Raw genomic sequence first — 16,133 nt, 5'->3', positions numbered from 1 at the left:
GCGCCACTGCTTGTCAGCGGAAGCGTCAATCCATGCGTGCTGACGTCACTCTGGTTGCAATGGCACGCCTCAAATTTTCCACATTTCCTTGTTCCAACTTGTAATTGACTCCTCTTTTTTATTTTTTTAATGGAGTTAGTATGGGAAGGCATTACCAGTTGACCTATGGTACATCGCTGGTGTCTCCATACTTTTACCTGTACCAACCATCGTCGCCACAGCCGGTACACTGTGGACGCTTCCAGTAGTGCGTCAACTGAGATTTGCCCGTATGTAATAATCCGCCCTTCTCGATCCGATCACCTTGCCCCTCGTAAAATTACCTGTTTGCTGGAACTACCTCCGTTAACAACGGCCTGGCATTCTCTGCTATTGCATGTGTCCTTTGAGACAATCTTCTACGATGACTTCTCTAGCAGAAATAACGGCACAAAAATTGAACATTCTGCAGGTTCCTTCCGTTATATCTTCTTCAACGTGCGCTGGAAAGCTCGAATTTCACATCAGTCACATATGTCGGTGATGTGAGTCTACTCTGAAATTTGCATAATTTATTTTTTCATAATTAACTAATTTAAATGTCCTTATTCATTGGGAAGATATTACTGTGGAAAATTCCTTTCGAATCAGTATACAGATTTCTTAACATTTTTCCTGTTAAACCGATTATTTACATGAAAACGTACTAAAATATATGTAGTTATTAACAGGTCTTAAAAATCATTCAGTATTACCAAAAAAAAAAGTGTACTTACGATCTTTGTCTCCACATATGCAACCACGGCATGGACCTGTAGGCGATGGATCTACGTAACATCCTTCTTCACATTTCGGAGGGGTACACATTGGGCCACAATCACAAGATGGACATCCTGATTCTCCTACAGATTCTCTACATCCAGCAGGACACTGAACTGGGGAGCACTGTATACTTGTGTCTACAATGAAAAAAAAAAATAAGTCCCGTTAGCAATAACCAAATCATGTTAATTACAGAACAAATTTTCTCTTATTATTCTTCCTGATTATTTAACCGGATTAGTGAATAAAATATTCACCTTTGTCCGGGCAGAAGCATCTAGGACACTCTCCTTCTTTCACATCCCTCTCTATTTCACAACCAGAGTCACAATTTGGCGGATGGCATACAGGTCCACAAACGCACATCGGACAGCCTCCTGGATTAATTGCTTCGTAACAGTTTTCAGTGCATTTTACAGGAGAACACATTGGTGTTACTAGAGTGGAAATTAAATTATTAATATAAATCAAACAGTTACTTTTGAAACCTCTTCTTGCAAATCAAAAAGAAATGAGGTTTCTGTATGAAGAATAAATATTATAATGAATACAAGAATAAACCTGAAGTGTCTACGTGTATGAATTTTTATAGCTGTCAATTTGAAATAAAAGTTACCTTTTGTAATATGTGGACATTCACACCCCGGGCATTTTCCAGGAGGAACATCCTTTTGTACTTCGCATCCCGTTGAACATTTCGGAGGTGAACACAAAATATCATTACACATGCAGAAGGGACAGGAGTTATGAACTGTTACTTCAGAACAACCAACAGGGCATACCACTGGAGTGCACTCAGGTATCTGCACAGGTGCTGAAAAATACTGTATGTTAATTTCCATGAATTCAGTTAGTAGTTCGGAGTCATCTACACATATATTTATCAATAAAAATGTTCATGTAAAATAAGTACAATAATCAGAATAATTATTAAATACACTGCAGCAGAAATGTAAAGAGGAAAAATGGTTTCTAGATGAATAAAGAGAAATCCCTAGAAAATGGTCCCGATGGAGGCAATTTTTCACTTCACGAAGCAAAAGAAAACTTTAAAACTGTATTATTTTGATGTCCATGCTTTGAACGAATCTCAGACAAAACTGCTTAGTCTCAGTTAATGGCTATATATTCACAAAGAGGATTTGTACGTCATGAAACATATATGGACAGTATAAAGAGAATTAAGATACATTTTTTATTTATTTATTTATTTGTATAAATCCAACATTATATGGAATTTTAAAAGAATGTTCCAAATGATTTCCTACTTACAACTCACAGGTCCAGTCGATGTTGTTGCACACAAAATACATGTTCGATGATGTAAGTTCAATCTTAAAACAGACATTATTTATCATTTTTACCGCGTGGTTCAAAATATATTATTACCATCGTAAACCAAAATTTTTAAGTGACACCAAAGGTAAAAGTTACCTTACCACGTATTCATCGTTAGAAGATGACGATTAAGTTACATAGAATATTGTATATGTACTCAGAAACCGATTCCCGGGTAAATCTCAGAAAATAGCCTAAATGTTTTGCTGATAAATCCGTATTTTATCTTGGAGGTATTTACTGCGTTCAATTTGCCAATTTCATGTGCTTATAAAATACAGATAATTGACTCTTGAGAGAAACAATTTTTGCAAGCCTCATTTACAAGTTGTTCAATGACAAAAAAATACACAGTTACATCTTGAATGATTAAGCCCTTTTTTAACAAATAACAGTTCTCCACTTGAAGATTTATGGTGAAAGATAATAGCAATTTTTCCTACCATTTGGAATAATTCGTTTCAAGTATAAGATGTTAAGTTATGCATTTTTAATTTTAGTTGAATCATTAATTATCTTTATTTCTGAAATTAATAGATATATTATAGCTGTTTAGGTTAACTTATTAACCTGAAATTTCTTTACCAGAATCAGACCGAAATCTTACGATTTTATATTTAAAAACTTAAACAATTTTTAACCGTTTAGAACTGTAAACTCTTCTAGATGTTAGAACGCAATCTGAAGTTTTCAAATTGATAATTCGAAAAACCACAAATATCATTATGATGCATATATGCATACTTTTTCCCGGTGTGAGTCATTTGCAAATTTTCATAAATGAGCATGAGCAAATCTAAAGTTCCGTTCACTTGCCAGTATATTTTAGACAAACATTTTTTTAATTGTAATATTAGCATTTTATAGTTTAATATAATTCATCATAAAAATGTTTTTTTTAATTGTAGTATTAGCATTTTATAGTTTAATATAATTCGTCATAAAAATGTTTCGCTCATTTTAAAGTGCTTGATTTTTCAAAGAACTTACCTTTCTGGCGCAAGAGTTGTTTAACAACCGATAAAATTTGCTGCTGAAATATTTTGTAAAAAAAACATTAATTTATGTATCTATGACATTATACTGATATTCATAACTGACCAGTTAAGGAATAGGAGCATGGTTTTAAGTAATGAACTTGTAGAGATATTAGGTATTTTTGGAAACAGTAAAGATGAAAAATGAGCAACGCCTTCGCCGGGAATCGAACCACGGACCTCTGGAATACGCCTCTGGAAACCACTACACGACGAAGGCACGCTAAGAAGGCGAAAGCAATACCTTATAAACTTAAGAATGCTTGGGTTCATCGTATGAAAGAATGATGAATTGCTTATTTTGAAGTTCTTGAATATCTTTCTGATTCTTTTCTCTCAGAAACTAAAAGGATAAATATCTATCTCGGTAACTGGAATAAGGAAAAATGCACTTTTATTTTATAAAACTGATAAAATTACAGATATGGAGAAAATCGTGAATCAGTTGTAAACAGAATTACAGACGAAGCGTGTAATTCTGATTTCGAAAACTTCTAAAATAATTTTCTTTGATATTTGTTGCTAAATTATTAATGAAAGAAACTAATTTCTATAGCTACGAAAACCAAAGTATCCCATGAAAAACCAATTTGATCAAAAATAAAAAATTTAAATCAAGTAGTTAAAAACTAATCGTGGTGTTTTTAATAAGAGCAAGTTGAACACTGCTTGAAACAACATATAATGTATCAATGTATACCAGACGAACTTTTTTTAACATGCCTACTTTAAAAAAGTTTATAAATGAAAAAAATAATTATTATATGCTTCTTAATGCAAGTATTTTGAATCGTGGTAAAGTACATATGTATAACTATGTCTTTATGAACAAACTTTATAACAAATTTTAAAAGTTTATTTTTTATGTTTATATTGCACATTTTATATTTTTTTATTAGTATTTTTTAGATTTTTGATTTAGAGTTTTCTTGATTAGTTTGATTTTTTATGCATTTTTTGTACCATCAAGAAAATTTTGAGTAAAATGTTTTTATGATTTATCATTATAATTTCAATAAAATATATAGGAAATCGCTAAAGTACCGGCAGAACTTTTGCTGAATTTCTGGGGAAAAGTCAGTGAATTTACTGTTGCGATAAAAAGCTACACTCGCAAATGTTTTACAGAAATTGCTACAATTTAATTGACATCTGATAATAATCCGTATTTCATTTTCTTTTTATATTTCATTTCCTTTTTATCGTTTGCGAATAATTTGTTCTTAATACAGAATTTTCCCTTTCCTTTAGCGATTTTCCAAAATGGTGAATATAACTTGGAAAAGAATTTGTGTTAAATTTTGCTTTCGCAACTACAAAAACGTTTGGAATGTTGTAAATAGCCTTTAATAACAACACACTGGATTAAAACAAAAGTTTTTTAGTAGTATAAGATGTTTAAGGAAGGCATAGATTGTGTTGAAATCAACCACGCTCTATTAGATCATCAACTCCCACCAATGAGATCAAGCCAAAGATTTGGAGCTTAGAGATCGTCGCTTAACAGTTAAGAATACAAATGAGCAATTTACTAATATGTTTGAATCCTATCAAGCCCTTCTGAGAGATTTTCTGGGTTTGCAGCACGTCGCTTTTTGATTTCTTTTAACAATCTGGAAATTTTCAGGAACAACAGTATGTCCAAACTCTTAGATGCTTTTCTGTGCTAATCTTTTTCAAAATGCTTCCTTACTGGTTATGAAATACGAATCGCTGCTTTTGATGCAGAGGCAGCACAACAATTATGAAAATGGAGGTTGAAGCAAGACTGAAAAGACCAACACGTCAGTTAAAAATCAAGGTAATGTTGGCAGGCAGTTTCCTTCGACTTTCATGATATTGTCCCTAATGAATTTATACTATTCGATCCAAATATTAACAGTTATATTAACTGAGTGTTTCGGGACGTACGTGTGAAGCTGGTAGTGGAAAACAGCAGTAGAGTTGTAGCGAAATAATTCAAGAATTTTGCAGCATGATAACGCATCTGTTCACACTGACTTTGTTGTTTGTCAATTTACCAAATGTGGCTCGAGAACGCTGTATTCACCTTAGATGACACTACACTTTGCTTTCGTATTTCCAGGATTAAAACTGCTGCTTCGCGTCACTGTTTTCAATTGATTGATCCAATAAAAGAAAACTCAGAGCGAATAATGAAGGCGTTTCACGAAATTGCAATTAGAAGGAATTACTTTGAACGGAATGTGATAAATATTGATCAAAAATTGAAAATTTGCATTTTTGCAAGCATTACTTTTTTTTGTCACAGTAGCTCAGTCATTATTAGGAGAATAAGCATATTTCTTTTCTGAAACATTAATGCTTCCCTTATTCTAACGTTTGATCAAGCTTAATACGAATTAAAAACTCGTGAGTTAAATCTCTTTTTATATTTAATATTTGAACCATTTTAAAAAAACGTAAAACTAAAGATTCCTTAAGTATATTAAAATGTTCCCTATTTTAGCAGTCGACAAGGAATTGTTAACAAGTATCAATCGTAATGTAGATATCAAATTCCAGTATAAATTTAATCTCAGGATTTCTTGAAGAGTAAGTTTAAAACAAATACATTAATAGGTGTAGCTTTTTCAAGACGTATAGGAGAATCTTTATTGTTTGAATCGAAATGATAAAAGCTATTGAAGTGAAAAAAATATATAGAAAAATTAATTATAAAATAATCAATGAATTATAAATAACATATTATGCAAAAATATTAGAATAAACAATAAATTATAATAAAAAGTAAATTATTCAATTATGTTTATATATGTTTATATATGTTAAGTATGAATCTTAACACTCACTTTAATTTATGCATTAAACATGAACTTACAGAAAGATAGTTTCTGACATTCGTAAGTAGGGCAACACTCTGTAGGGGAGTAAGTGGGCGAGCAGTTTTCATAATCGCCGTTTGGTGGACCAGGGCACTTTTTGTGAATGCATGTGAAGTCAGGAGGGGTAGAACATGTGCAAGTAACACAATGTGTAGGATGATTTATATCCAGCGTTTGTCCGAGCTTGTAGTGAGATCCTTTAAATTCACACGACATTCCAGATTCTGAAATACCAATAAATTGCCTCGTTATATGATTTCGATAATTAGTCCTGTGTGTGAAATTCTTTTTTCCTATACTTCTAAAGCTACTCAGCATAGGTTCTTTGCCATACAACAATAACTATTCAAACACTTACCAATATCTATGCTATTTGCTAATGGCATAGTAGTATTCCTGAAGCCTTCTTCCGGACTTCCTACAGGATAAAACAAATATAATGCTAGAATAAAATTAAAAATGGAATTATGCCTAGAATTAAAATATATTCCATATATATGCGAATCACTTACTGAAGAAAAAATATTAAAACGCGTTTTGTATTAAGACAGAATTTTTTATCAACGATTTCTTCTAAAATGAAAATCAAAATTCATTACATTTTATACCTAGTAACAGACATACAGAATTTTTGAATAAATTTTAACTATAATTCTTCAAATAGGTTTTTTTAAATCAGTATTATTTTATTTATGAAATAATTACATTTAAAATATGGAAAAATATTAAATATGGAAAGTAAAATGCAGCATTTTCAGCATATTTTACTTTTTTATTATCGAAAAGCTGAAAATGTTGTTCAAGCAAGAAAAAATTATCCGATGTGTATGGAGAAGATGTATTGAGAGAATGCTAATGCCAAAACTGGTTTGCGAATTTTCGATCCAGCAATATTGATCTTGAAGATGCACCACGTTCTGGAATGCTAGTTAAAGCTGATGAAGACACAATAAAGGCATCAATTGATGCAAACCGACGAATACCAACTTGTGAGATCGCTGAAAGAATAAATTTATCGAGTTTGAGATCATTTGAAACGCCTAGATTTAATATCCAAGCTCGACATATGGGTTTCTCCTGTTCTTAGGGAAAGAAATTTCTGCTTCCGCATTGACATTTGCGATTTGCTTCACAAACGTCAAGAAAACCAATCCATTTTTGAAAAGCATCATTGCTGAAGACGAGAAATGGGTTGTCTACAACAATGTTAAATGCAAGAAATCATGGCGTAAAACAAATCAACCAACTCAAAGCACTTCGAAAGCTGATATTTAACCAAAAATGGTGATGGTTTGTGTTTGGTGGTATTTCAAAGGAATGTTTTTTAGCTTCTACCGGACTACACAATGATCAGTTCTGAAGTGTACTGTCGTCAGCTGGAAAAACTGGATCATTTACTTGAACAGAAAAGGCCAGAACTGATCAATAGAAAAGGCGTAGTGTTCCAACAAAATGATGCGAAACTTCATACAAGTTTGGTTCATACAAGTTCAAGTTCATACAAGTTCGCCAAACTCTTTTACAGCTGGATCATTATCATTATCACTATCATTATAAGGGCTAATGATCTATCCTTATACTATCATTATAAGGGCTTTTTGGTGCTCTTTACAAAAGCACCAAAAATTGGTACGATGAGCATATGGTGTTCGAAAGTTAATCCCATGAAAAGCGAAGCAGCTTTCATTTAAGAACTGTTGCAACAAAAATGCTGTTGATGACTCAGAGGGCAATATGTTATGGAATAATGAAATTAAAGATGCCAAGAATAATCCTATTTTGAATGCTAAATAGAATCTTACATTCACTAAGAGGCAGGTATCAACAGCTCAAAAGAATCCGTTTCTCACAACAGGGTAATGGATAACGTACCCAATATAGAGGCATAATTATTGTTAATAAATTTAATTTTATTAAAGTAAATTATTCGCTGTATTTAATTGTTAAGTTACTTCTATTGATATATTTTTATGAAATCAAAATTTCTTGTCTCTTAGTGGGATTGAAATTAGAAGATACGTTTTGAAATCGATGATTTTAAAGGGAATTGATCTCATTGCAAAACTCAATGGAAAACGTTTCCGAGAAAGCAGTTACTTCTGCAGGTATGAAGAAAGAACTCTAAACTTTTTAATTAGTTGATATGTAAAATCGAGCTTCGGCCGCAGGTTTTTCCCAGAGTCATAAAATATTACTCTAAAAACAAAATTTTCACCTAAGTTGCGAATAGAAATCTCCCATTCTACAAGTTGTAGGAATAATGTATTTCTTGGAAAAGTTTCTTATTGCGCTTCGCCAGCGTAGGTACGATAAGACCATTTGACAGGAAGAAATATGGTACACATAAATTCTGTCGAAATAATTTTAAGTGTCAGACATAAAAAGAATTAGTGCTCTGGAACTCTTACCGCAGTAGATTTCGATTGGGCAACATGTAGCTTCATGATAAATTGGAATGCATCCCCGTTCCAATTTCCTAAGCTTCCTCTGTAACATACATTCATGTTGTCGGCAACTGTTGCCATGGATTCCTGACCAGTCTTCTGTACACGTGCATATCATGCATGGATCTTCCTCGGGATAAATTCTTTCCCCAAGGCGATATGTTTTTCCGCCATATTCACAAGTAGATTCTGAGGAAAAGTGAAACTATTTCAAATTCATGAAGATGTTTTGGTATTTTAAAATGAGGCAAAAATGTAACTTTATGTTTGGCGTAGATTAAAATTAAAATTCTATCGATTTCGATGGTGAGCAGGTTAAAGACCTTCTTCGTCCGGAAAAAAAAACTGCTACATATGCAGAACATACAGCAGAAGGTATATATGCTGCATATGGATATGCAAAATGCGCTATATATGTGCTTTTTATAGATACGCAAGATGAAATTCAGTATTTAATCTATATTTTAATACACAATCAAGTAAGCGTCGGAAAAAGGCAATTTATTTGCAGCATTAATATACATGATTAAAGTGCTTAAACTATTTTATAGCCTTAAAAGTTCTTGTCGAAGAAAGTATAATTGTTTAAAATATTTAATTCAGAGAAAATAATTCTTAGTTTGAAGCTTTTAAACATTTGATTACTGAAACAATAGTAAATTCGAAAATTAAAGTCAGCGGACTCGTTCGGTACGTTACATAAAATCATTCGATAATAATTTCATTTTCTTATTAAATTATACTAAACTACCTAAGCACTTGCTTCTAGGACAACTTTAAATTCCAGTTATTTTGCTTTTATTAACTATTCAAAATACAAGAGAAGTCACGAAAGTTGCTCAGGTCCATAACAACATTTCAACAACTTATGTATCATTTTGACTGGTCTACGTAAATAAATAAATAAGAATCTAAAGTTAAAACTTTTTTCCAGTTATTAAATAAATAAATAAATAAAAAGGCACTGTACTTCAATTCTAATATTTTACCTACAAAACTGTGTAGTTAAAAAACTACCGTTTAGTTAACGTGAAATCAAGTCAATTTCAAAAATTGCTCTTCAGAAAATTAACCTCAGTTAGATTCTATTTATTTTTTCTGATTCTCACGCCGCCATTCAATCAGTTAGCTCTGTCAAACGCCCATTAACAGCTGAAATTTTGCAATGCCAAGAATTCCTGAGAACTCTCACTTTAAAGGGGAAACAAATCGTTCTCCAGTCGGTGCCTGGCCATTGTGTCCTTTGGGGCAATAAGCAAGCGGACTTCCTTGCAAAAAGAGGTGCCAGCTTACTACAAAATCCTAACACAGCCATTTCTTAGTGGAGGATTAGATTGTTTTTTTTTTTTTTTTTTTTTTTTTTTTTTTTTTTTTAATATTTACATCTAATATCTTACGAGATCTTCAGACCCGTACAGCGTTAAAAGTGTTGGGGAATGTAAAGTCATTTTCTTATTCCCGATATTCCAAGACGCAATGTAATTGTGGCTTCCTGTTTGTCTACAGGACATGATTGCTTTGCCGTCCACCTGCACCGCATAGGCATTTCAAGCGATCCTATTTACCTACTTTGTGATTTTGGAGAAGAAATGGACAGGGATCACTTGCTCCGATGTGGGGCTCTTCGTAGTCGAGAGAAGAGTCGAGATACTGGGAGGCAAAAACGCTCTTTAGGCAATGGCATCTTCTTACCTAAAGTCGTGTTCTTAATTCTATTATTTGTAACCTCTGTTTATAAGATTTTAGTTCTTTCTAACTTTTTGACTAGCCACTAAAATAATAATAATATAGATTCTATTCAGTGTTCTAACTCAGTAATGTAAATTACTTTTTTTTTCAAGATAGAATAGCAAACATTTCAAAAACTAGTTTACTTCAATAAAATTCTATATAGTGGCTATTATCGTTAAATCATTTAATTGGATGTCTACCACTCTTTTACTATGAACTAAAAACTACATTCTGCTTAAAGTTAACAAGATGTATAATAAAATATCAGTATTAAACAGAGACTACAATTCTTTTACAATAATAGAAAATGGAATAAATTAGAAAGCAATAACTAGCTAGAATAATAAGAACATAAAATATAAACATAAAATAGAAAAACATAAAATACATTACCAGTTCGTTCTGTAACTTCATCTGTAACTGTAAATTAATGTTGCCATTAAAAAACGTCACAAGATAACGTATTTAAAAATGCAGTGAAGAAATATAGCACAACTAATGAACTAAAAAGTAATACGCATCCATATATTTTTTAAATTAGCCTTAATAAAAACTGAAAGTTGATTCTTTTTAGTGAAAGATTCTCATTTTACACATGAAGGAATTTACAGAATAAACTATTATTACAGAAGTTCTGAAGATATGAGAAGTGAATTATGCTATACTTTTTAATGGAAAAATATGTGCTACATATGCGGAACATGAAACATAAAACTCATAATGTGTAATTGTCCTAAGCAAACAAAGCAAAGTAGAGTGATTTTCTCTTCTAATTGTGAAAATAAAAGTAATATTTAAAATTTTCAACAGGTTTATGCTTTCAAAGGTAAATGTAAGTATCTAAGTTATATACTAATGCATATTCAACAAGTGCTAATAGCCTAAGAGCGATTCAAGATAGCTGAATTTAGTTGGCTCTGTTAGAAAAAGAAAACAAAAAATTATCAAAGGATTGGATTTTTAATATTTCTCTCATCAGCCACAATATAAACTCAAAGTTTTCCATAACACTGATCAACATTTCGCTTAGAACTTGCTTGAAATGAATCTTCGACAGTATTTTATGGTGTAGGGATATTTGAGAATAGGCCATGCATTTTACAAATTTCCGTAATGTGTTTACTGTTGAAATTCGCCGTGAAAAAATGTATCCATTTAAAGCAGTTATTCAGACTCCCAAACAGTTCATTTTTCACTGTAAGCGAAACGAACTTACGATGGCTGCCAATTACCCTGGTTAAGCAAAGTAATTGAAAAGTAAAGAGAAGATGTTGGTAAGAGCAAAATTTAACGCCATCAGTTGAATGAATGGTATTTGACACGGTTTAAAGTATATGTATAATTAAAAAATGCTATTGAAAGTAACAACTATAATTGTCTTTATTATAGACAAAGAATGCTGTAATATTAGCATATCTGTTCACATGTTCGGCAAAGTTCTTCCCCAACTCTCTCCTCGGGAATGATATACACCGCGTAATTTTCCTACCTAGATTTTCAAGAGATAAAAGTGCTAAAATAAAGAAAGAAACATTCAAATAAATATGCATTCTTATCATTTCGAAGCAATCTTTTCGAAGTAATCTGAGCTAACAACATAACAGGACTCCTGCATTCGTATTAATATAACGTGCTATTTCCTACTACAACAGGATTTTAAAATATAGGTTTATGGAGATCTGGTTTGTTATCACAACTCATTATTCATATCACTTTCTTTAAGGAATACAAATATTAAAATAAAACTGAAAAGGAGTTCATTCAAAGCATACTAGTAATGCATAATTTTTAACTATTATGATGAATCTAAAAATAACGTTATTCAAAAAAATGTTAATTTTAATTACCTTGTGGTGTTGCGCGGCCCAAACCTACACGCAACAATAGTAGTGATTGCTATGAACTGGAAAGTACACAAAACTCTTAAGAAGGATTTAACTCCCTTTTTATTCTACTTTAGAAGTTACAGATGCGTGCACTTGACGCTCACAAACTACGCCGACCCGGCGGTAAAATAAAAATAAGAAACTAAAAATGAAATAATAACAAGTTACTACCTACGAGGCTCTCTAAACGTAACTAACCTAACCGCATTCTAAGATGTAGCTGATATTTCAGCAAACTTTCTGAATATTAAGTTGAAAGATTCAACTATCTGCCGAGACAAGCACACAGGCCGAAACGCGCGGTTCTTCAATTTCTACCTAGCAACCTTCACGCTCGTGAAGCAAGAAAGCACACTTACGAACTCGTTTCCCTTCTATTTAACTTAAATTACTTCTGCTTAAAATTTGAATACTTTGCGCGTTCTACTAAAATTTACATACTCTGGCATTGGCAATTCCAGCGGAAAGTAAGGCTTAACAGGAAAGATAGTTTAAACTTAAAATAAATGTTAGTTAAAATAAATGTAAACCCTACAACCTAATAAAGATATATTATATTACTGATAAATTCCTTCTTCTGACAAAATTAAAAAGATTATTTACTTTAAGATTTGCCTTAAAAAGTTAGACAAATTGCCAAATTTCTTCTGCCATACCTTAGACGCATGATTTAGAAATTTGAAAAATACAAAGCATTTCGGTTTATTAAACACATTTTAAAACTTACATTTAGAACAATATATATTAGATGAAACTGCACTTACTGCACTTTGACGTCGTAGCGCAACATTTATCCTTTTCGTAAACATCATAGCAGTTGTCATCTGATGGCAACCCAAAATCTGAAGGGCACTCAACAAATATGCAATTTATCTCAGCTTCTTTACTATAATAGCTTTGTTGGCATGAACATATTTCACATGGGTTTGAGGTATCAATGTCCTCACCGATTTCGTATGTGTGATTTTCATACTTGCACACTGAAAACAAAGAACATGAAATTAATTTTATCATTCGTTCATATGCCAGTGCTTAGATTTAAGAAAATAATATTATTAATCATAGAACTTTGTATGCTTGAAAACAGTTTTAAAATAGCAAACTGTGTATCTCACGGGAAATTAGACAAAAATGCTAGTCAACGAAGTCCTTATTATTCTGTAGCGAAGTATGATATAATATACGGCTTTTTAAATACCTTTTGTTAATTATAAGACTGCAGCAAAATTCCAATAATTTGGAACATTACAGACTTAAGCTATGTCAGATTATCCGACTTAAAGACTGTACAAACCCATAAAGCCATAAAATGATATTTTGGGTTTGGAATCATAATTACTAGTGATGTATAAAATCGTTTCTAATAAATTCGTACATGAATCTATTTAACAGATTTCTCTGTCTTTTCATCTTAAAATGCACAGTTACTTTCTGATAAATTTCTTTCTTGATGAAACAGCTTAACTCTTCCTATCAGCACATATCTGTTATTACTCAGCTTCGAATCTCTTTGCAGTGAATCATTTATAAAATATATTATTCAGTTTTTGGTGCTGCATTTTTAATATTTTTCAAGTATCGAAATAACAGACTCGAATAAAAAATTCTGCAGTTTTAAATTGTGCTTTTTGGTATCATAATATGTATAAGGTCTAGTATCAGATTTTTTTTTATTTTATAATACCTGTATTTTCACCTTTTTTTAGTCTATCAATATTATCCAGACTTCATGAATTTTTAAAGTGACACGTTTCCGTTTTAATAACAACAATAATAACACGTAACAAACAACAATAATAGCATCATAAATGAAAAAAACTCAGATTTATATTTATTTTCCATTTGAAATCTTAAGTTTAGTACCTGCAAGACATTTTTGCTGATTGCATTTTTTGGTTTATGCATATTGACAGCTAAATATTATATTCTTAAACTAATATTTCTTTCAAATAACTATACTATGTTTAATTAGTCATTAAATAGTTTAATTTAAACTAAAATTAAACAAATTATGAAAACATTTTAAACTTTTCTGGGAAGCTTTTCTATGTGGGACAAAATTTGAGAATATATAATGACAATCTAGTCTGTTTCTCTTATTTAAGAAACTTTTCTTCGAAGCATAACTAAAAATAACTATATATGTCTTTATTTCTTAGCTTGATACTCAATGGGCTTTTATACTGATAAAGTTTGCAGCCTTCTAGAGAAATAACTAAAAATCACTTTCATCACGGTCTGTAGATGCTCGTTATTCAATCGGATTCTTTTCTTATCAGTTTTCAACTGTGTAGAAAAGCTGTTTACATACAAATGTATTTCTAAGTAAAGCGATTACTCTTAGTACAAAAATTCATAAAACTTTAATTCTCTTAATAAGATTTATTTTACATTCTAAATTAATTATCTCTGACGCGTTATTCATGTTATTTTTAATGGTAATGAAAATAGGGTGTTTGAACTACAAATAACTAACATCTTGAAATCTTAGCAATATCATATTTGCTACAAATACATAATTGAAATGTATTCGGGGCCACATGAAATTGCTTCAAGGGCACAATTCTCCCACGGGCAGCCAGTTTAAGTCCCCTGATTTAAATCAAATATAATTTTGACACATTCTTTCAGCATCAATTTTGCATATTTTATGATTTTTTCCAAAATTATCTTTAATGCGGCATGAAACACATATTGATTTGAAATATTTTCATATAGAGCTGATCTAAAGCTAAAATTTCATGAGTTTTACTAAAACAGTCATATAATGAAATTATTAGAGAACGTACCTTAGTTGATCAATTCGTAAACTGGAACCATGGTTTTAAATCTAACCATTCAAAACATATTTAATGGAGCATAAAAATTTTATTAAATATTTATATTTATATGTCTTTAAAAGTAATAAAATAAAATTCAATCAAAACAAAATTCTGTTAGCTGATGTATATTTAACTGCAGTTAAGTTATATAAAAATTTCATTCGAAATTACGTACGACTTCATTAGCAATTACGTAAGACTTTCTTCCTAAGTGCTTATTCTATTTCTGTGGCATTTATCTATTTCACGCCATTGCTTAAGCACAGCAAACTCTTATTTAGAAACTGAGCTTAAACAATCATAAAAAGGGGATTTAGTTAGAATTTGTGGTAGAATGTACAGATACTTAAATATCATGATGCCTAAGGATTGTACCATTATTTGTAAGGAAACGTACTATACATACCAGTGTTATTTACAGTTTCCTCGGGAGTTGAACAGTTGAATCTTACTGGACAATTGCAGCCTTCTTCATATACCGGTAAACAGCCCTTTGCTTCATAATGCTTGAAATATCTTTCTTCACACTTACACTGAGATATCAACTGCAGTGGTTTATCTGAAAATACAATAGCACATTAAGGACTGATTATTTGCATCTTAAAATTTTGTTTCATATTATATATTACTGTTACTCTATTGGTAATTTATTTTAGTCAAACGACTAGAATGTATTTGAAAATTTCTTTTGAAAACGGTCGAAACCATCAGTGATATAGCAACCTCATTACCATGAACATGCTCCAGGATGCCACGTATTGGATCGACAAGAAGAGGGAAACGCGTACACGTTTTACCTGCATTGTCAAGCTTTCAACGCAGCCAAGCTCGAAACCAAAGATGCCATGCTCGGAAACAAGGATTGCAGGTCGAACCTGCATCCTTATTTCGAGCTAGCAATCTATATCCGCTAACAATATGCCAACCAGGGCAGCCTAATGATTGATATATGCACTCATATTTTGAAATAGTAAGATCTGATATTTTTATCGTAAAAAACAGAGTTTTCCGAACACACACACACACACACACACACACAAAAAAAAAAAAAAAAAAAAATTAAAATGGCTTCCTAAGAATCAATGAGATTTAAGTTTTATGATTTTCTTTCCATCCGGCTTTATTCCTTGCATTGCTCAGATGCTTTGGCAAGCTGGATTTAAATTTCAATGATTTCCGTTTTCCGGTGCTGTTATTGTTGTTGCTTCTTATCCTTGAAATCTTAAAG

General features: G+C 31.6%; 1 protein-coding gene across 18 annotated transcripts in view; it reads right to left on the bottom strand.

Annotated features, from left to right (window-relative positions):
- LOC118186714 (uncharacterized) overlaps nt 1-16,133 on the bottom strand; it is a 120,230-nt gene that overhangs the window by 86,370 nt on the left and 17,727 nt on the right. For all 18 annotated transcript variants that reach the window (XM_085818740.1, XM_085818739.1, XM_085818721.1 and 15 more), the window contains exons 4-12: nt 15,312-15,464; nt 12,848-13,063; nt 10,591-10,617; nt 8,431-8,655; nt 6,381-6,440; nt 6,019-6,246; nt 1,418-1,615; nt 1,059-1,238; nt 756-938 (exon numbers count right to left, since the gene is read on the bottom strand). In XM_085818740.1, coding sequence (XP_085674866.1) covers nt 756-938; nt 1,059-1,238; nt 1,418-1,615; nt 6,019-6,246; nt 6,381-6,440; nt 8,431-8,655; nt 10,591-10,617; nt 12,848-13,063; nt 15,312-15,464 — 1,470 coding nt within the window. The remainder of the gene's footprint in view (nt 1-755; nt 939-1,058; nt 1,239-1,417; nt 1,616-6,018; nt 6,247-6,380; nt 6,441-8,430; nt 8,656-10,590; nt 10,618-12,847; nt 13,064-15,311; nt 15,465-16,133) is intronic.

This window comes from Stegodyphus dumicola, chromosome 6 (assembly GCF_044657685.1).
Source record: "Stegodyphus dumicola isolate Sdum_Otavi_A_Nest chromosome 6, ASM4465768v1".
Lineage (NCBI taxonomy): Eukaryota > Metazoa > Arthropoda > Arachnida > Araneae > Eresidae > Stegodyphus > Stegodyphus dumicola.
The sequence above is the reverse complement of the archived record's forward strand: the minus strand, read 5'-3'. Positions and strand labels throughout refer to the sequence as shown.